The following is a 23,185-nucleotide window of genomic DNA, read 5'->3' as shown; positions in this document are numbered from 1 at the left end:
TTACATTGAGATTTTTTGTCACTGGCCTAGACACAATACTCCATAATGTCAAAGTGGAATAATGTTTTTTAAATTTTTACAAATGAATAAAAGATGAAAAGATGAAATGTCTTGAGTCAATAAGTATTCAACCCCTTTGTTGTGGCAAGCCTAAGTACATTCAGGAGTAAAACGTTCCTTAAAAAGTCACATAAGTTGCATGGACTCATTCTGTGTGCAATAATAGTGTTTAACATGATTTTTAAATGGCTACCTCTTCTCTGTAGCCCACACACACAATTATATGTAAGGTCCCTCAGTGGAGCAGTGAATTTCAAACACAGATTCAACCACAAAGACCAGGGAGGTTTTCCAATGCCTCACAAAAAAGGGCACCTATTGGTAGATGGGTAAAAAAGAAAGAGAAAAAAAGCAGACATTTAATAGCCCTTTGAGCATGGTGAAGTAATTACCCTTTGGATGGTGTATCAATAAACCCAGTCACCACAAATGTACAGGCATCCTTCCTAACTCAGTTGCCGGAGAGGAAGAAAACCACTCAGGGATTTCACAATGAGGTCAATGGTGACTTTAAAACAGTTACAGAGTTTAATGGCTATAATAGGAGAAAACTGAGGATGGGTCATCAACATTGTAGTTACTCCACGATAGTAACCTAATTGATTAAAAAGAAGGAAGCCTGTACAGAATAAAAAATATTCCAAAGCATGCATCCTGTTTGCAACAAGGCACTAAAGTAATACTGCAAAAAAAATTGGCAAAGCAAGTAATTTTTTGTCCTGAATACAAATTGTTATGTTTGTGGCAAATCCCCAAATAACATTTATTTTCAAGCATTGTGGTGGCTGCACCATGTTATGGGTATGCTCGTAATCATTAAGGGTTGGTGAGTTTTTCAGAATAAAAAAGAAATTGAATGGAGATCAGCACAGGCAAAATCCTAGAGGAAAACCTGGTTCAGTCTACTTTCCACCAGACACTGGGAGATGAATTTACCTTTCATCAGGGCAATAACCTAAAACACAAGGCTAAAACTACACTGGAGTTGCTTACCAAGAAGACAGTGAATGACAGTGGCCGAGATACAGGCTTTGACTTAAATCTACTTGAAATTCTATGACAAGGTTAAAAAATGGTTGTCTAGTAATGATCTACAACCAATTTGACAGAGCTTGAAGAATCTTGAAAATAATAATGGGCAAATGTTGAACAATCCAGGTGTGGAAAGCTCTTCTAGACTTACCCAGAAAGACTCACAGCTGTAATTGCTGCTAAAGGTGCTTCTACAAAGTATTGACTCAGGGGTGTGAATACTTACGTAAATTAGATATCTGTATTTAATTTTCAATACATTTTCAAACCTTTTTAAAAACATGTTTTCACTTTGTCATTGTGGGGTATTGTGTGAAAAAATATATAATCCTGTAACACAATAAAATGTGGAATAAGTCAAGGGGTATGAATACTTTCTGAAGCCACTGTATTCTGAAATCAAACCGGAAAAATAATACCATATACCATAACCATACTTTCAGGTAGGTCTGTATACAGTCGTGGCCAAAAGGTTTGAGAATGACACAAATATTAATTTCCACAAAGTTTGCTGCTTCAGTGTCTTTAGATATTTTTGTCAGATGTTACTATGGAATACTGAAGTATAATTACAAGCATTTCATAAGTGTCAAAGGCTTTTTTGACAATTACATGAAGTTGATGCAAAAAGTCAAAATTCATCAGAGAAAATGACTTTACCCCAGTCCTCAGCAGTCCAATCCCTGTACCTTTTGCAGAATATCAGTTTGTCCCTGACAACCATGGCTGACAGAGGAAGAACAATGATTCCAAGCACCACCCTCCTTTTGAAGCTTCCAGTCTGTTATTCGAACTCAATCAGAATGACAGAGTGATCTCCAGCCTTGTCAACACTCAAACCTGTGTTAATGAGAGAATCACTGACATGATGTCAGCTGCTGCTTTTGTGGCAGGGCTGAAATGCAGTGGAAATGTTTTTTGGGGATTCAGTTCATTTGCATGGCAAAGAGGGACTTGCAATTCATCTGATCACTCTTCATAACATTCTGGAGTATATGCAAATTGCCATCATACAAACTGAGGCAGCAGACTTTGTGAAAATTAATATTTATGTAATTCTCAAAACTTTTGGCCACGACTGTACATAGCTTTTGTGACATCAATGAACTGTCACAGTGATGGGAGGGAATTCTGACTGATTGGTTTCAATTAAGGTGTTTTCACATCTTCAATGAAAATCTGTTTAATTCACTTTCAATTGTTGGGTCAAATAAAAAGGAGTGAACATGAAAACACACATACACCCAGGCATGCGCGCACACACACACACATGAATGGAGCGTTACTAGGCTGGTGAGTAGTACACACACATTAGACAGAGGGTGGGGCGCCAGTAAGGATCCTTAATGGTTTCTGCTGTCAGCTTGTCTGTCTCTCCAGTCCGGAACACACACGCACACACACACACACACACACACACACACACCCACACACACACACACACACACACACACACACACACACACACACACACACACACACTCTCTCTCGCCCTCTCTCTCTTTCTCTCTCTCACTCACACACACACATACTCAGCCGTCCCGGGCAATGCTCTCCTGCTTTCAGAGAAAATGTGCCTTTATCTAAGAAACTGTATTATATTGACAGTTTTTCATCCGAGCCTCTGGATATCATTGGAAAATGTGTCTCTATTATTCTAAAAGAAATTGATGGAGATCATTTCATCTTTTGTCTTAATTTCGTTATCCAGCCTGGAAGGAATAAAAGACCAACATTTCACTCATTTTATTTGTCTTAATACCTGGAGGTAACGGGACTCTGTGGGAATGTTTTTAAACTTTAACTCTCCTTTAACTTCAGCTCCATTCATCATCTCATTGCTTCTTGAATCCCAAATAACCGACACGGAAGCCACACTTAGAATTGGACCTGGTCCCATGGAACTGATCGGGACAGAGCATGCCTAACGGGGGTTAGGGTTATTTACCAGGGGGTTACTCCACTGGGAAGACTAATATTTTCCATCCCCGGTGGTCCCATGGAGAGGGAGATGCCTTCCCTACACCACAGAGACTAACAAACACCATCCCCGGGGGTCCCGGAGTGATGCCTTCCCTCCACCAAGCAGCCATCTTCCTCGGATTCTTCCTCATTGTGACAGGTGGCTCCACTGCCTTTCTCACCTCCCCTCAGGTGGGTACTATAAAGAAATACAATGTGAAATGTATTACTATTATTGTTCAAATTAATGTTAATATAAATATGATGTTGTTATGATTGTAGAGTCGCCTGCAGGCCTTCTCTCTGTGCTGCGTGGTTCTGGGAGCCATCATGCTGATTCTGGGGCTGTTTTGGGCCATGAACAACAAGAACCATGTAGAGTACAGCCAGGGAGAGTACCCCAACATCCCCCACTATCCTCACCAGGGACAACACCCCAACTACCCATATCCACACCCAGACCTCAACTACCTTGGCCGGTACGCCCATCCTGACCTGGGCCACGTCCTCTTCAGTCGTCCTGTTCCTGTTGGACACTTCCCAGAGTCACAATCAGCCCTGCTGCAGAGGTGTATAGCGTCCTTCTTCAATTGGTATTGTTGAATTTAAAGGTCTAATGCAGCCGTTTTTATCTCAATATCAAATCATTTCTGGGTAACAATTAAGTACCTTACTGTGATTTTTTTCGCAATTAATATGGTAAAAAATAAACAAAAATAGCTTCTTACCAAACAGAAATCCCTCATGCAAGAATTTTGCAAGGACTGCAAGGACTGTCCCACCAAAACAGGCAGACATTTCAGGCGGTATTTTCAAACAGTTCTTACACTGAAAGGGCATTATAATAATTTTCACAATTTCACAGTATTATTCTAGACTCAGTGTGGAAATATACTCACCCGCCAGGTTATTAGGTACACGAAAAGGTACACAAAAATGGATCACTCCTACAGACAGTGAGTCACCTGGCCATGGCTTGCTATATAAATCAGGCAGATAGGCATCAAGGCATTCAGTTACTGTTCAATTAAATGTTAGAAAGGGCAAAGAAAAAGTGACCTAAGCAACTTTGAGTTTGGTATGATTGTCAGTGCCAGGCGCGCCGAATCCAGTATCTCCGAAAGCCCCCCCTCCTGGGCTTTTCCCGCACGACAGTGTCAAGGGCAAGGGTTTACCGAGAATTGTGCGACAAGCAAAAAAACATTCAGCCAGCGGCAGTCCTGTGGGCAAGAAGAGCTTGTTGGTGAGAGAGGTTGAAGGAGAATGGCAAGAATCGTGCAAGCTAACAGACAAACAGACAAATAATGGCGCAGTACAACAGTGATGTGCAGAACGACATCTCAGAATGCACAACTTGCCGATCCTTGTCACGGATAAGCCATTGCTTTCCCACCTGGACAAAAGGAACACCTATGTGAGAATGCTATTTATTGACTACAGCTCAACGTTCAACACCATAGTGCCCTAAAACATCCATCACTAAGCTAAGGACCCTGAGACTAAACACCTCCCTCTGCAACTGGATCCTGGACGCCCCCAGGTGGTAAGGGTAGATAACAACCCTTACCACGCTGATCCTCAACACGGGGGCCCCTCAGGGGTGCGTGCTCAGTCCCCTTCTGTACTCCCTGTTCACTCATGACTGCATGGCCAGGCACGACTCCAACACCATCATTAAGTTTGCAGATGACACAACAGTGGTAGGCCTGATCACCGACAACGATGAGACAGCCGATAGGGAGGAGGTCAGAGACCTGGCCATGTGGTGCCAGGACAACAACCTCTCCCTCAACGTGATCAAGACAAAGGAGATGATTGTGGACTACAGGAAAAGGAGGACCGAGCACGCCCCAATTCTCATCGACAGGGCTGTAGTGGAGCAGGTTGAGAGCTTCAAGTTTCTTGGTGTCCACATTACCAACAAACTATCATGGTCCAAACACACCAAGACAGTCGTGAAGAGGGCACGACAAAGCCTATTCCCCCTCAGGAGACTGAAAAGATTTGGCATGGGTCCTCAGATCCTCAAAAAGTTCTACAGCTGCACCATCAAGAGCATCCTGACTGGTTGCATCACTGCCTGGTATGGTAACTGCTCGGCCTCCGATCGCAAGGCACCACAGAGGGTAATGCGTACGGCCCAGTACATCACTGGGGCCAAGCTTCCTGCCATCCAGGGCCTCTATACCAGGCGGTGTCAGAGGAAGGCCCTAAAAATTGTCAAAGACTCCAGCCACCCTAGTCATAGACTGTTCTCTCTGCTACCGCATAGCAAGCGGTACCGGAGCGCCAAGTCTAGGTCCAAAAGACTCCTTAACAGCTTCTACTCCCAAGCCATAAGACTCCTGAACAGCTAATGAAATGGCTACCCAGACTATTTGCATTCCCCCCCCTCTTTTATGCTGCTACTCTCTGTTTATTATCTATGCATAGTCACTTTAACTTTACCTACATGTACATATTACCTCAATTGCCTCAACTAACCGGTGCCCCTGCACATTGACTCTGTACCGGTACCCCCATAAAATAGCCTCATTATGGTTATTACTGCTGCTCTTTAAATATTTGTTACTGTTATTTTTTATTTTTTACTTAAATCTTATTTTTACTTAACAACCTCTTCACTATAGGGGGCAGTATTTTCACGGCCGGATGAAAAAACATACCCAAATTAAACTGCCTCTTACTCAGAATCAGAAGGTAGGATATGCATAATATTTGTAGATTTGGATAGAAAACACTCTGAAGTTTCTAAAACTGTTTGAATGATGTCTGTGAGTATAACAGAACTCATATGGCAGGCAAAAACCTGAGAAAAATCCAACCAGGAAGTTTGACCTCACATGGTTGTAGTCATTTCAAATGATATTCTATCTAAACTACAGTGTCTGTGATGTCATATTGCACTTCCTAAGGCTTCCACTAGATGTCAACAGTCATTAGAACCTTGTTTGAGGCTTCTACAATGCAATTTGATTGAATAATACACGGAACAGTAAGTGGTCGACCTGGTGTCATTGACTTACCTCGTGCGCACTCACGTAGGGCTAGCTATTTTTATTTTTCTTCTGTGATGAATCTGCTATTGTCCGGTTGGAATATTATGGAAATTCTACGTTAAAAACACCCTAAAGATTGATTGTGAACATGGTTTGACATGTTTCTACAAACGCTGAGGGAACTTTATAACTTTTCGTCGATGGTGGATAGATGCATTTTGTAATGGTGATCTGGACGCGCCATCAAAACGGATTTATTTCGACATAAATTATGGACTTTATCAAACAAATGAACATTTCTTGTGGAAGTGGGAGACCTTCCGAGTGCATTCAGCCGAAGATCAGCAAAGGTAAGATAATATTTTTAACATATTTCAGCGTTTTGTGGATGCCGTGGCTGGACGGCTAACTGAATAGCTTGGGGCTCAGTACTCAGAATATTGAACAATGTGCTTTCTCCGTAAAGTTATTTTGAAATCTGACAAAGCGGTTGCATAAAGGAATAGTTAATCTATACTTCTTTAATTCATTTTTATGTATTTTGTCAACGTTTATGATGAGTATTTCTGTAAATTATGGTGCCCATTCACCGGCAATTTTGGGGTGAATACATTTTCTGAACGTCACGCGCCAATGTAAAATGTTTTTTTTTTTATATAAATATGAACTTGATGGAACAAAAAATGCATGTATTGTCTAACATAATGTCCTAGGAGTGTCATCTGATGAAGATCGTCAAAGGTTAGTGCATAATTTTAGCTGGTTTTGTGCTTTTGGACGGCTACCCTTGCTTGGAAAATGGCTGTCCTTGCTAGGAAAATGGCTGTGTTGTTGTTTTTTTGCTGTGGTGGTATCCTAACATAATCTAATGTTTTGCTTTCGCTGTAAAGCCTTTTTGAAATCGGACAACGTGGTTGGATTCAGGAGAGGTTTATCTTTCAAATGGTGTAAAATAGTTTAATTGTGGTTGTCATGGCTGTCGTCGGTTAAGGGGGTCCAAAATGCAGCAGAAATAAGTGTACTCATCCTCTTTATTAAATAAAGAAGGAAAACTGAAAACAACAAACACGTACACTGAAACACTACGACAAAATAACAGTCTGGCAAGGCACACGGCTAAACACAGAACAATCTCCCACAATTAAACAGACAAACACACCCAACTAATATAGGACTTCCAATCAAAGGCAACACCACACAGCTGCCTTCAATTGGAAGTCCACCCCAATTAACTCTTCATAGAAATAGACTACCTAGACTAAACATAGAATTACATAAACATAGATCATAAACCAAAAACCCGGAAATACTAAATCAAACGCCCTTTTACCAAAACACCACCCCGAACCATATAAAACAAATACCCTCTGCCACGTCCTGACCAAACTACAATAACAATTAACCCTTATACTGGCCAGGACGTGACAGTACCCCCCCTTAAAGGTGCTAACCCCGGAAGCACCTTAAAAAAAACAAAGAAAAACAACAACCCCAAACAACAAAACAAAAATTCCCCTCTACTAAAGGGAGGGAAGGGAGGGTGGCTGCCGTCAACGACGGCACTGTCCTACACCCCCCCTCCCCTACCCACCTATATCTGGAGGTGGCTCCGGTTCTGGCCGTTCCAGGCAGTCGGGCCACTCTGGCAGCTCGGGGCAGTCTGGCCAGTCTGGCAGCTCGGGGCAGTCTGGCCGCTCGGGGCAGTCTGGCAGCTCTGGCAGCTCGGGGCAATCTGGCCGCTCTGGCAGCTCGGGGCAATCGGGGCAGTCTGGCCACTCGGGGCAGTCTGGCCACTCGGGGCAGTCTGGCCACTCTGGCAACTCGGGGCAGTCTGGCAACTCCGGGCAGTCTGGCAACTCTGGCAACTCCGGGCAGTCTGGCCACTCTGGCAACTCCGGGCAGTCTGGCCACTCTGGCAACTCCGGGCAGTCTGGCCACTCTGGCAACTCCGGGCAGTCTGGCCACTCTGGCAACTCCGGGCAGTCTGGCCACTCTGGCAACTCCGGGCAGTCTGGCCACTCTGGCATCTCCGGGCAGTCTGGCCACTCTGGCATCTCCGGGCAGTCTGGCCACTCTGGCATCTCCGGGCAGTCTGGCCACTCTGGCATCTCCGGGCAGTCTGGCCACTCTGGCATCTCCGGGCAGTCTGGCCGGCTCTAGCAGCTCCTGACTAGTGGGTGGCTCTGGCGACTCTTCACTGACGGGCGGCTCTGGCGATTCCTCACTGACGGGCGGCTCCGGCGACTCTTGACTGACGGGCAGTTCGGGCGACTCTTGACTGACGGGCAGCTCGGGCGACTCTTGACCGACGGGCAGCTCGGGCGACTCTTGACCGACGGGCAGCTCGGGCGACTCTTGACCGACGGGCAGCTCGGGCGACTCTTGACCGACGGGCAGCTCGGGCGACTCTTGACCGACGGGCAGCTCGGGCGACTCTTGACCGACGGGCAGCTCGGGCGACTCTTGACCGACGGGCAGCTCGGGCGACTCTTGACCGACGGGCAGCTCGGGCGACTCTTGACCGACGGGCAGCTCGGGCGACTCTTGACCGACGGGCAGCTCGGGCGACTCTTGACCGACGGGCAGCTCGGGCGACTCTTGACCGACGGGCAGCTCGGGCGACTCTTGACCGACGGGCAGCTCGGGCGACTCTTGACCGACGGGCAGCTCGGGCGACTCTTGACCGACGGGCAGCTCGGGCGACTCTTGACCGACGGGCAGCTCGGGCGACTCTTGACCGACGGGCAGCTCCGGCGACTCTTGACCGACGGGCAGCTCCGGCGACTCTTGACCGACGGGCAGCTCCGGCGACTCTTGACCGACGGGCAGCTCCGGCGACTCTTGACTGACGGGCAGTTCGGGCGACTCTTGACTGACGGGCAGCTCTAGTGACGTCGGACTGGGATGACGCACTTGAAGCCTGGTGCGTGGTGCTGGTACTGGACGTACCAGATTGGGAACACGCACCTCCAGGCTAGTGCGGGGAGCGGGAACAGGACGAGTCGGACTGGGCTGACGCACTTCCGGGTCCGCACGAGAGACAGGAGCTGGAAACCCAGGGCTATGGAGGCCCACAGGCGGTCTTGATCTTACCTCCTGCACAACCCGTCCTGGCTGGATGGAACTAGTAGCCCTGCACGAGCGGGGTGCTTGTACAGGGCGGACTGGGTTGTGCAGGGGCCTGATGGTAGCCGTGCGTAGAGCGGGAGTTGGGTAGCCTGGTCCTCGGAGGCGTACCGGCGACCAGATGCGCTGCGCAGGCATCCTCCTACCAGGCTGGATGCCCGCTCTAGCACGGCACCTGCGAGGGGCTGGAATAACGCGCACCGGACTGTGCGTGCGTATGGGTGAGATAGTGCGCTCCTCAGCGAAACATGGCGCTCTCCACCTCATACGCTCCTCCATAAAACCACGGGTAGCTGGCTTCCGGCTCTTCCTAGGCCTAGCCAAACTACCCGTGTGCCCCCCCAAAAATATTTATTGGGGGTGCCTCTCGTGCTTCAACGCCAGTCGTGATCCTCGGAAACGTTCCCGGTCCATACCAGCCTTTCGCCTTTCCTCTCTCTCGCTTACCACCTGTCCCCATGGAAGGCGATCTTTTCCTGCTTGGATCTCCTCCCAAGTGTAGGAGCCTTCTCCCCCCAAGATCTCCTCCCAAGTCCATCTCTCTTGTTTGTCCAATTCGAAATTCCTCTGCTCCTTCCTCTGCTGCTTGGTCCTGGTTTGGTGGGAGATTCTGTCAGGGGTTTCTTCGTCGGAGGACGATATGGCGAAATCATCATCGGAAAATGAGGACCAATATGCAATAAATTCCAAAACGAACATACAAAAACAACAAAAACGAACGCACGATACACTGACAGACCTGTTAGGTTTACACACACTAAACACGGAACACGGAACAATCTCCCACAAATACACAGACAAACACACCCAACTAATATAGGACTTCCAATCAAAGGCAACACCACACAGCTGCCTTCAATTGGAAGTCCACCCCAATTAACTCTTCATAGAAATAGACTACCTAGACTAAACATAGAATTACATAAACATAGATCATAAACCAAAAACCCGGAAATACTAAATCAAACGCCCTTTTACCAAAACACCATCCCGAACCACATAAAACAAATACCCTCTGCCACGTCCTGACCAAACTACAATAACAATTAACCCTTATACTGGCCAGGACGTGACAGTGGTATTTTAGTTGTTTTTGTATTTCGCGCCATGCGATCCCATTGGTTGTTGGCTAGGGGTTCCGCTGGCGGAACGGGTGTTCCTATATGTAAGAAGTTAAAACTGCATTGTTGGTTAAGGGCTTGTAAGTAAGCATTTCACTGTAGGATCTACACATGTTTTACTCTGAGCATGTGAGAAATACAATTTGATTTGATTTGACCATTGCTTCAGCATGGACCAACATCCCTGTAAACATTTCCCACACCTTGTAGAATGCCCCGAAGAATTCAGGCTGTTCTGTAGGCAAAGGGGGTCCAACCCAGTACTAGATGGGTGTACCTAATAAACTGTCTATTGCCTTCAGAAGGTATTCAGACCCCTTGACTTTTTCCAAATGTTGTTATTTTACAGCCTTATTCTAAAATGTATTGAATTGTTTTTCCCCCTCATCAATCTACACACAATACCAAGTTTTTTTTTACATTTTCGCTTATTTATAAAAAAAAAAACTGGAAATATCACATTTACATAAGTATTCAGACCCTTTACTCAGTACTTTGTTGAAGCACCTTTGGCAGCGATTACAGCATTGCGTCTTCTTGGGTATGACGCTACAAGCTTGGCACATCTGTATTTGGAAAGTTTCTCCCATTCTTCTCTGCAGATCCTCTCAAGCTCTGTCATGTTGGATGTGGAGCGTTGCTGCACAGCTATTTTCAAGGCTCTCCAGAGATGTTTGATCAGGTCCGAGCTCTGGCTGGGCCACTCAAAGATATTCAGAGACTTGTCCCGAAGCCACTCCTGCGTTGTCTTGGCTGTGTGCTTAGGGTCGTTGTCCTGTTGAATGGTGAACCTTCACCCCATTCTGAGGTCCTGAGTGCTCTGGAGCAGGTTTTCATCAAGGATCTCTCTGTACTTTGCTCTGTTCATCTTTGCCTCGATCCTGACTAGTCTCCCAGTCCCTACCGCTGAAAAACATCCCCACAGCATTATGCTGCCACCACCACTCTTCACCATAGGGATGGTGCCAGGTTTCCTCTAGATGTGGCTCTTGGCATTCAGGACAAAGAGTTCAATCTTGGTTTCATTAGACCAGAGAATTTTGTTTATCATGGTCTGAGAGTCTTTAGGTGCCTTTTGGCAAACTCCAAGCGGGCTGTCATGTGCCCGCAAACGAAATTACCACAACTACATTACCTCTTTCGCCATCTGGCCCGGTCCCTTCGTCGACACGGCGCCCCGCCGAACCACCACGACTGGTCCGCAGACGTAATTCCATCAGCTGTGCCTTCAACCGGCCTTTGCCGGACGACGGAGCAGACGCTTCTACTTACCCTGGACTGCTAACTTTAAACGCCGTGTCTCCCGCATGCTAACGTAGTAATGACTACCTAGCTGCTTCCCTGTTTCATCTATTGCTGTACACTGGACCCAATGATCACTTGGCTACATAGCTGATGCCTGCTGGACTGTTCATTTATCACAGTACTCCACTTTGTTTATCTGTTGGCCCTAGCCCTGAACTCAGGCCCTGTGTGTAGTTAACCGACCCTCTCTGCCCATTCATCGCCATTTTACCTGTTGTTGTTGTCTTAGATGATTAGCTGTTGTTGTCTTAACCGTGGTTGACTTAGCTAGCTCTCCCAATCAACACCTGTGATTGCTTTATGCCTCGCTTTATGTCTCAATCAAATGTCAATATGCCTTGTATACTGTTGTTTATGGTAATTATCATTGTTTTAGTTTACTGCGAAGCCCCTAGTCCCACTGTACATGCCTTAGATACCGCCTTTGTCCCACCTCCCACACATGCGGTGACCTCACCCAGTATAACCAGCGTGTCCAGAGATGCAACCTCTCTTATCATCACTCAGTGCCTGGGCTTACCTCCACGGTACCCGCACCCCACCATACCCCTGTCTGCACATTATGCCCTGAATCTATTCTACCACGCCCAGAAATCTGCTCCTTTTATTCTCTGTCCCCAACGCACTAGACAACCATTTTTGCTAGCCTTTAGCCGTACCCTCACCCTACTCCTCCTCTGTTCCTCGGGTGATGTGGAGGTGCTAACCCAGGCCCTGCGTGTCCCCAGGCACTCTCATTTGTTGACTTCTGTAATCGAAAAAGCCTTGGTTTCATTCATGTTAACATCAGAAGCCTCCTCCCTAAGTTTGTTTTACTCACTGCTTTAGCACTCTCCGCCAACCCTGATGTCCTTGCCGTGTCTGAATCCTGGCTTAGGAAGGCCACCAAAAATTCGGAGATTTCCATACCCAACTACAACATTTTCCGTCAAGATAGAACTGCCAAAGGGGGAGGAGTTGCAATCTACTGCAGAGATAGCTTGCAAAGTTCTATCATACTTTCCAGGTCTATGCCCAAAGAGTTCGAGCTTCTAATTAAAAAAAGTAATCTCTCCAGAAATAAGTCTCTCACTGTTGCCGCCTGTTATAGACCCCCCTCAGCTCCCAGCTGTGCCCTGGACACCATATGTGAATTGATTGCCCCCATCTATCTTCAGAGTTCGTTCTGTTAGGTGACCTAAACTGGGATATGCTTAACACCCCAGCAGACCTACAATCTAAACTAGATGCCCTCAATCTCACACAAATTATCAAGGAAACCACCAGGTACAACCCTAAATCTGTAAACATGGGCACCCTCATAGATATTATCCTGACCAACTTGCCATCCAAATACACCTCTGCTGTTTTCAATCAGGATCTCAGCGATCACTGCCTCATTGCCTGCATCTGCTATGGGTCCGCGGTCAAAACACCACCCCTCATCACTGTCAAACGCTCCCTAAAACACTTCTGCGAGCAGGCCTTTCTAATCGACCTGGCCCAGGTATCCTGGAAGGATATTGACCTCATCCCGTCAGTCGAGGATGCCTGGTCGTTCTTTAAAAGTAATTTCCTCACCATCTTAAATAAGCATGCCCCTTTCAAAAAATGTAGAACTAAGAACAGATATAGCCCTTGGTTCACTCCAGATCTGACTGCCCTTGACCAGCACAAAAACATCCTGTGAGGGACTGCAATAGCATCGAATAGTCCCCGCGATATGCAACTGTTCAGGGAAGTCAGGAACCAATACACACAGTCAGTCAGGAAAGCAAAGGCTAGCTTTTTCAAACAGAAATTTGCATCCTGTAGCTCTAACTCCAAAAAGTTTTGGGACACTAAAGTCCATGGAGAACAAGAGCACTTCCTCCCAGCTGCCCACTGCACTGAGGCTAGGTGACACGGTCACCACCACATGATAATCGAAAATGTCAATAAGTATTTCTCTACGGCTGGCCATGCTTTCCTCCTGGCTACCCAAACCCCGGCCAACAGCTCCGCACCCCTCGCAGCTACTTGCCCGAGCCTCCCCAGCTTCTCCTTCACCCAAATCCAGATAGCAGATGTTCTGAAAGAGTTGCAAAACCTGGACCCGTACAAATCAGCTGGGTTAGACAATCTGGACCCTCTCTTTCTAAAATTATCCACCGCCATTGTTGCAACCCCTATTACCAGTCTGTTCAACCTCTCTTTCGTTTAGTCCGTGATCCCTAAAGATTGGAAAGCTGCCGCGGTCATCCCCCTCTTCAAAGGGGGTGACCCTCTAGACCCAAACTGTTACAGACCTATATCCATCCTGCCCTGCCTAAAGTCTTTGAAAGCCAAGTTAACAAACAGACCACTGACCATTTCAAATCCCACCGTACCTTCTCTGCTGTGCAATCCGGTTTCCGAGCTGGTCACGGGTGCACCTCAGCCACGCTCAAGGTACTAAACGATATCATAACCGCCATCGATAAAAGACTGCCTCGCCTGGTTTACCAACTACTTCGCAGACAGAGTTCAATGTGTAAAATCGGAGGGCCTGTTGTTCAGACCTCTGGCAGTCTCTATGGGGGTAACACAGGGTTCAATTCTCGGCCGACTCTTTTCTCTGTATTTATCAATGATGTCGCTCTTGCTGCTGGTGATTCCCTGATCCACCTCTACGCAGACGACCCCATTCTGTATACATCTGGCCCTTCTTTGGACACTGTGTTAACAAACCTCCAAACAAGCTTCAATGCCATACAACACCTCTTCCGTGGCCTCCAACTGCTCTTAAACGCTAGTAAAACCAAATGCATGCTTTTCAACTGTTCACTGCCCGCACCCGCCCGCCCGACTAGCATCACCACCCTGGACGGTTCTGACCTAGAATATGTGGACAACTATAAATAGCTAGGTGTCTGGCTAGACTGTAAACTCTCCTTCCATACTCATATTAAACATCTCCAATCCAAAATCTAATCTAGAATCGGCTTTCTATTTCGCAACAAAGCCTCCTTCACTCACGCCGCCAAACTTACCCTAGTAAAACTGACTATCCTGCCGATCCTCGACTTCGGCGATGTCATCTACAAAATAGCTTCCAATACTCTGCTCAGCAAACTGGATGCAGTCTATCACAGTGGTATCCGTTTTGATACCAAATCACCTTATACCACCCACCACTGCGACCTGTATGCTCTAGTCGGCTGGCCCTCGTTATATTCGTCGCCAGACCCACTGGCTCCAGGTCATCTATAAGTCTATGCTAGGTAAAGCTCTGCCTTATCTCAGTTCACTGGTCACGATAACAACACCCACCCGTAGCACACGTTCCAGCAGGTATATCTCACTGATCATCCCCAAAGCCAACACCTCATTTGGCTGCCTTTCCTTCCAGTTCTCTGCTGCCAGTGACTGGAACAAATTGCAAAAATCGCTGAAGCTGGAGACTTTTAATTCCCTCACGAACTTTAAACATCAGCTATCTGAGCAGCTAACCAATCGCTGCAGCTGTACATAGTCCATCTGTAAATAGCCCACCCAATCTATCTACCTCATCCCCATACTGTTTTTATTTACTTTTCTGCTCTTTTGCACACCAGTATCTCTACTTGCACATCATCATCTGCTCATTTATCACTCCAGTGTTAATCTGCTAAATTGTCATTCTTCGCTACTATGGCCTATTTATTGCCTACCTCCTCATACGTTTTGCACACACTGTATATAGACTTTATTTTTTTCTACTGAGTCATTGACTTGTTTATTGTTTATTCCATGTGTAACACTGTGTTGTTGTCTGTGTCACACTGCTTTGCTTTATCTTGGCCAGGTCGCAGTTGTAAATGAGAACTTGTTCTCAACTAGCTTACCTGGTTAAATAAAGGTGAAATAAAATTATTTTATTTTTTTACTGAGGAGTGGCTTCCGTCTGGCCACTCTACTATAAGGGCCTGATTGGTGGAGTGCTGCAGATATAGTTGTCCTTCTAGAAGGTTATCCCATCTCCATAGAGGAACTCTGGAGCTCTGTCAGAGTGACCATCGGGTTCTTGGTCAACTTCCTGACCAAGGCCCTTCTCCCGCGATTGCATAGTTTGGCTGGGCAGCCAGCTCTAGGAAGAGTCTTGGTGGTTTCAAAGTTCTTCCATTTAAGAGTGATGGAGGCCACTGTGTTCTTGGGGACCTTCAATGCTGCAGAAATGTTTTGGTACCCTTCCCCAGATCTGTGCTTCGACACAATCCTGTCTCGGAGTTCTACGGACAATTCCTTCGACCTCATGGCTTGGTTTTTGCGCTGACATGCACTGTCAACTGTGGAACCTTATATAGACAGGCGTGTGCCTTTCCAAATCATGTCCAATCAATTGAATTTATCACAGGTGGACTCCAATCCAGTTGTAGAAACATCTCAAGGATGATCAATGGAAAGCTACATTTCGAGTCTCATAGCAAAGAGTCTGAATACTTATGTATATAAGGTATTTCTAAAATCCTGTTTTTGCTTTGTCATTATGGGGTATTGTCACGTCCTGGCCAGTATAAGGGTTAATTGTTATTGTAGTTTGGTCAGGACGTGGCAGAGGGTATTTGTTTTATGTGGTCCGGGGTGGTGTTTTGGTAAAAGGGTGTTTGATTTAGTATTTCCGGGTTTTTGTTTATGGTCTATGTTTATGTATTTCTATGTGTAGTCTAGTAAGTGTGTTTCTATGTAGAGTTAATTGGGGTGGACTTCCAATTGAAGGCAGCTGTGTGGTGTTGCCTTTGATTGGAAGTCCTATATTAGTTGGGTGTGTTTGTCTGTGTGTTTGTGGGAGATTGTTCTGTGTTTAGCCTTGTGCCTTGCCAGACTGTCTATTAATCGTTCGTTCACTTGTTTTGTTATTTTGGTGTTCATTTTGGGAAGTTAATAAACCTCAAGATGAGCTTACACATACCTGCTGCGTTTTGGTCCTCCATTACCGACGAAAACCGTGACAGGTATTGTGTGTAGATTGCTGAGCTGTAACGTAACAAAATGTGGAAAAAGTCAAGGGGTCTGAATACTTTCCGAAGGCACTGTATAAAACAGGAATATCACATTTTTGGCTGCACTGGGCCTTTAAAGTGCATAAAAGGTAAATTCAAGTTCACAACGCACTGTGCATGTACTGTAACTGTTCCTTATGTGTGTGTGTTTGTGTGTCTAGTACCGAGCACCAGCAGCGAGGTGTGAATGGGGGTGATGATGTGGACTACCCCCCGCTCAGCCCCCCCTCCCACTATCCCCTCTGGCTGGGCCCCCCACCTCCCTACGAGGTCGCCATCAAGAACACCTGTAGCTCCACCCACTTGCGCCGTGCCTACTCAGACGGACACCTGGCCTCGGAACCCCTGTTTGGCCAATCACGGGAGATCAGCTTCGAAGTGTGACATCACTTCACACACTGCCTCCACCAACCACACCGCAAGAGGACCACTGTGGCCACACCCTTCACTTAGGCTCCTCTAATCAGCTGTCAACCCTGAGTTAGTGACAGGAATATGATATGGACCTGAATCAACACGTATAGCAGCATGTCTCTGTCTGTCTGTCTTCAACAACCTGTAGTTTAGCATGTTTTCACAAAATGCCTTTCAAATGACATACACACATTTTCACATTTTTCATATACTTTACCACACTCAGGGCCTCTCCCTGCCTCCGCTAGCTCGGGAACAGTATATGCATGTGTAACAGAATATATAACTGAAATACTGTTAAATTATGTAAAGTTCAACAAAATAGTTTGAATACTTGGATTGAATTCATGTAATCTAATCCTATTGAAATCCACACGAAAAATCCAGATGTGATACATACATGTGTGTACGAGGACATCTAGTGGTCAGTCACCTGTCACCTGTCCTGCCACCAGGGTGTCTGTCCCAAGACACCTCCAGGAGAGATTCACCAGGAGGAGAATAAAATGGTGCTCAGAGACACCAACTTCCTACACTCTTAGAATTTTTTCCCCAAAAGAGTTATTTGGCTGTCCCCTAAGCATAACCCTTATTGGTTCCAGGTGGAACCAAAAGGGTTCTACTTGGAACCAAAAATGATTCTTCAAAGGGGACAGTCAAAGAACCCCTTAAGGCTCTAGACAGCACCTTTTTTTATATATAAGAGTGTACAGCTAGGGCCCCATCCCTGGTGCTGATTACCCCCACAATAACGTCACTAATCAACAATAGGGAACAGCATCATCATCAACGGACAGCTAAAGAAAGAAAGAAACAGGCTTCACATACACAAACAGCCCAGATGTATCTCCTTGGCTGGCAAATACTTCATCACGTTTTAATGATTACATGATGGTACTTTATAAATACACATATTGTTATTCTGTGCAATTTGGTTGTATACGTTTGGGAATTAGATTCCAGGTTAGGTTATATTTCAATCACCATATGCTAGTAGTAGAGAAACCCGATTGGCCAGTCAATCATTACAGTATACTGAAGATTATAATACCCTGATGAACAGAGGTTTGTATGTTGACTGTTTGTATGTTCGGCTTCAGAGATAATATTCTACATAGGCCAACACATTTAACTAGTCTATTGATCATTAATTACACCACACAATGGGAATGGCATATCTCTCTCTCTCTCCCTGTCTCCCTCTCTCCCTGTCTGTCTCCCTGTCTCCCTCTCTCCCTGTCTGTCTCCCTGTCTCCCTCTCTCCCTGTCTGTCTCCCACTCCCCCTGTCTGTCTCCCTGTCTCCCTGTCTGTCTCCCTGTCTCTCTCCCTGTCTGTCTCCCTGTCTCCCTCTCTCCCTGTCTCTCTCCCTGTCTGTCTCCCTCCGTCTGTCTGTCTGTCTGTCTGTCTGTCTGTCTGTCTGTCTGTCTGTCTGTCTGTCTGTCTGTCTGTCTGTCTGTCTGTCTGTCTGTCTGTCTGTCTGTCTGTCTGTCTGTCTGTCTGTCTGTCTGTCTGTTAATTCAATTCAAAGGGCTTTATTGGTATGGGAAACATGTTACATTGCCAAAGCAAGTGAAATAGAAAATAAACAAAAGTGTCTCTCGCTCTCTCTTTCATACACACACACACACACACACAAACACACACATCCTACTGGACACACCACATCATTTCATCATGAATAGTTGGGTAATATTTGGTTGAGACATTGATCAATGAGATTACAACCTATATTCAACCAATCAAAAAGACAGCCAAAACTTAGTTGAATTTCCAATTTAATAGGCTATTTATTGTATTTCAAAAGATATATTGAATTGTGTTTGGTTATCAACGCAACCAAAAATCTACATTTGAAGGAGATGTATCTTCTGCTTGGATCAAATCAATCTTTAAATGCACTGAAATGCCTATTCTTTAACTTAGATTTTTGGTTGAGATGGAGACGTGAATCTAATATATCAATATTAATTTGTAGACAAACTGGAATTAAAGCCTATTAAGTCAGTGGCACAGATATAACTATCCAAGCAGAAGACACATGTCCTTCAAATGTTGATATTTGGTTCTGTTGACAACCAAACACAATTCAATATCACTAAAGATCATACATTTGAAATCAACCAGAGCTTGAAACTATAGGCCTATTGTATTTCCAATGTTTTGTTGAATTCTGGGTTGAATTGAAACAATAGTCAAGAAGTATTCACATCCCTTGACTTTTTCCACATTTTGTTATGCTATAGCCTGAATTGAACGTGGATTCAATTTAGATTGGCCTACAGCCAATACCCCATAATGTTAAAGTGGATTTATGTTTTTTATATATATATATATATATATATATACTGCTCAAAAAAATAAAGGGAACACTTAAACAACACATCCTAGATCTGAATGAAAGAAATAATCTTATTAAATACTTTTTTCTTTACATAGTTGAATGTGCTGACAACAAAATCACACAAAAATAATCAATGGAAATCCAATTTATCAACCCATGGAGGTCTGGATTTGGAGTCACACTCAAAATTAAAGTGGAAAACCACACTACAGGCTGATCCAACTTTGATGTAATGTCCTTAAAACAAGTCAAAATGAGGCTCAGTAGTGTGTGTGGCCTCCACGTGCCTGTATGACCTCCCTACAATGCCTGGGCATGCTCCTGATGAGGTGGCGGATGGTCTCCTGAGGGATCTCCTCCCAGACCTGGACTAAAGCATCCGCCAATTCCTGGACAGTCTGACAACCTACACTCGATCCCTCCGATGTCAACAACTACAGACCAGTATCCCTTCTTTCTTTTCTCTCCAAAACTCTTGAACGTGCCGTCCTTGGCCAGCTCTCCTGCTATCTCTCTCAGAATGACCTTCTTGATCCTAATCAGTCAGGTTTCAAGACTGGGCATTCAACTGAGACTGCTCTTCTCTGTGTCACGGAGGCTCTCCGCACTGCTAAAGCTAACTCTCTCTCCTCTGCTCTCATCCTTCTAGACCTATCTGCTGCCTTTGATACTGTGAACCATCAGATCCTCCTCTCCACCCTCTCCGAGTTGGGCATCTCCGGCGCGGCCCACGCTTGGATTGCGTCCTACCTGACAGGTCGCTCCTACCAGGTGGCGTGGCGAGAATCTGTCTCCGCACCATGCGCTCTCACCACTGGTGTCCCCCAGGGCTCTGTTCTAGGCCCTCTCCTATTCTCGCTATACACCAAGTCACTTGGCTCTGTCATATCCTCACATGGTCTCTCCTATCATTGCTATGCAGACGACACACAATTAATCTTCTCCTTTCCCCCTTCTGATAACCAGGCGGCGAATCGCATCTCTGCATGTCTGTCAGACATATCAGTGTGGATGACGGATCACCACCTCAAGCTGAACCTCGGCAAGACGGAGCTGCTCTTCCTCCCGGGGAAGGACTGCCCGTTCCATGATCTCGCCATCACGGTTGACAACTCCCTTGTGTCCTCCTCCCAGAGTGCTAAGAACCTTGGCGTGATCCTGGACAACACCCTGTCGTTCTCCACTAACATCAAGGCGGTGACCCGATCCTGTAGTTTCATGCTCTACAACATTCGCAGAGTACGACCCTGCCTCACACAGGAAGCGGCGCAGGTCCTAATCCAGGCACTTGTCATCTCCCGTCTGGATTACTGCAACTCGCTGTTGGCTGGGCTCCCTGCCTGTGCCATTAAACCCCTACAACTCATCCAGAACGCCGCTGCCCGTCTGGTGTTCAACCTTCCCAAGTTCTCTCACGTCACCCCGCTCCTCCGCTCTCTCCACTGGCTTCCAGTTGAAGCTCGCATCCGCTACAAGACCATGGTGATTGCCTACGGAGCTGTGAAGGGAACGGCACCTCCATACCTTCAGGCTCTGATCAGGCCCTACACCCAAACAAGGGCACTGCGTTCATCCACCTCTGGCCTGCTGGCCCCCCTACTTCTGAGGAAGCACAGTTCCCGCTCAGCCCAGTCAAAACTGTTCGCTGCTCTGGCACCCCAATGGTGGAACAAGCTCCCTCACGACGCCAGGACAGCGGAGTCAATCACCACCTTCCGGAGACACCTGAAACCCCACCTCTTTAAGGAATACCTAGGATAGGATAAAGTAATCCTTCTAACCCCCCCCCCCTTAAAAGATTTAGATGCACTATTGTAAAGTGGTTGTTCCACTGGATATCATAAGGTGAATGCACCAATTTGTAAGTCGCTCTGGATAAGAGCGTCTGCTAAATGACTTAAATGTAATGTAAATGTAATGTGGTGCAACGTGGCGTTGGTGGATGGAGCGAGACATTATGTCCCAGATGTGCTCAATTGGATTCAGGTCTGGGGAACGGGCGGGCCAGTCCATAGCATCAATACCTTCCTCTTGCAGGAACTGCTGACACACTCCAGCCACATGAGGTCTAGCATTGTCTTGCATTAGGAGGAACCCAGGGCCAACCGCACCAGCATATGGTCTCACAAGGGGTCTGAGGATCTCATCTTGGTACCTAATGGCAGTCAGGCTACCTCTGTCGAGCACATGGAGGGCTGTGCGGCCCCCCAAAGAAATGCCACCCCACACCATGACTAACCCACCTCCAAACCGGTCATGCTGGAGGATGTTGCAGGCAGCAGAACGTTCTCCACTGCGTCTCCAGACTCTGTCACGTCTGTCACGTGCTCAGTGTGAACCTATCTTGGTGTTCTCTGGCAAATGCCAAACGTCCTGCACGGTGTTGGGCTTTAAGCACAACCCCCACCTGTGGACGTCGAGCCCTCATACCACCCTCATGGAGTCTGTTTCTGACCGTTTGAGCAGACACATGCACATTTGTGGCCTGCTGGAGGTCATTTTGCAGGGCTCTGGCAGTGCTTCTCCTGCTCCTCCTTGCACAAAGGCGGGGGTAGCGGTCCTGCTGCTGGGTTGTTGCCCTCCTACGGCCTCCTCCACGTCTCCTGATGTACTGGCCTGTCTCCTGGTAGTGCCTCCATGCTCTGGACACTACGCTGACAGACACAGCAAACCTTCTTGCCACAGCTCGCATTGATGTGCCATCCTGGATGAGCTGCACTACCTGAGCCACTTGTGTGGGTTGTAGACTCCGTCTCATGCTACCACTAGAGTGAAAGCACCGCCAGCATTCAAAAGTGACCAAAACATCAGCCAGGAAGCATAGGAACTGAGAAGTGGTCTGGGGTCCCCACCTGCAGAACCACTCCTTTATTGGGGGTGTCTTGCTAATTGCCTATAATTTCCACCTGTTGTCTATTCCATTTGCACAACAGCATGTGAAATTTATTGTCAATCAGTGTTGCTTCCTAAGTGGACAGTTTGATTTCACAGAAGTGTGATTGACTTGGAGTTACATTGTGTTGTTTAAGTGTTCCCTTTATTTTTTGAGCAGTATATATATATATATATATATATATATGTTTTAACAAATTAATTAAAAATGAAAAGCTCAAATGTCTTGAGTCAATAAGTATTCAACCCCTTTGTTATGGTAAGGAGAAATACGTTCAGGAGTAAAATGTTGCTTAATAAGTCACAATAAGTTGCATGGATTCACTCTGTGTACCATAATAGTGTTTATTATGCTTTTTTAATGACTACCTCATCTTTGTACCTCATGCATACAATTATCTGTAAGGTCCCTCAATCGAGCAATGAATTTCAAACACAGATTCTACCACAAAGACTAGGGAGGTTTTCCAATGCCTCGCAAGAATGGCACCTATTGGTAGATGGGTTTTAAAAAAGCAGACATTTAATAGCCCTTTGAGCATGATGAAGTTATTAATTACACTTTAGATGGTGTATCAATACACCCAGTCACAACAAAGATACAGGCATCCATCCTTCCTCGAAGTGCGCAAAGCTCTTAGAGACTTACCTAGAAAGACTCACAGCTGTAATTACTGCCAAAGGTGATTCTAATATTTATTGACTATGGGGGTTGAATACTTATGTAATCAAGATATATCAGCGTTTTATTTCTCATAAATATTTTACAAATGTTAGAATTACACAGTATTTTGTGTAGATCTTTGACAAAAAATGACAATGAAATATACATTTCCATCCCACCTTGTAACACAACAACATTTGGAAAAAGTCAAGGGGTGTGAATACTTTCTGAAGGCACTGTTGGCCTAAATAGCATCATTAATGATATATGAGTGATAAAGTATGGTGAC

General features: G+C 45.9%; 1 protein-coding gene across 1 annotated transcript; it reads left to right on the top strand.

The window, feature by feature from the left end:
- The first annotated feature begins 2,493 nt into the window (after positions 1–2,493).
- Positions 2,494–3,657, top strand: LOC145858582 (uncharacterized). The gene is made up of 2 exons (XM_082956908.1): positions 2,494–3,246; positions 3,337–3,657. Exons 1-2 carry the CDS (start codon positions 3,160–3,162, stop codon positions 3,655–3,657), a joined length of 408 nt encoding a protein of 135 aa, XP_082813034.1. The 5' UTR covers positions 2,494–3,159.
- The last annotated feature ends 19,528 nt before the right edge of the window (positions 3,658–23,185 follow it).

This window comes from Salmo salar, chromosome 10 (assembly GCF_965601325.2).
Source record: "Salmo salar chromosome 10, fSalSal1, whole genome shotgun sequence".
NCBI classification, from domain to species: domain Eukaryota; kingdom Metazoa; phylum Chordata; class Actinopteri; order Salmoniformes; family Salmonidae; genus Salmo; species Salmo salar.
Note: the sequence above shows the minus strand (reverse complement) of the source record. Positions and strands in the feature narration are given on the sequence as shown.

Bases quoted from the DNA above. Each gene is read 5' to 3' on its own strand.
- LOC145858582 (XM_082956908.1), top strand. From the start codon at position 3,160: ATGCCTTCCCTCCACCAAGCAGCCATCTTCCTCGGATTCTTCCTCATT. The intron at 3,247-3,336 runs GTGGGTACTATA...TTATGATTGTAG, and splicing joins CCTTTCTCACCTCCCCTCAG to AGTCGCCTGCAGGCCTTCTC.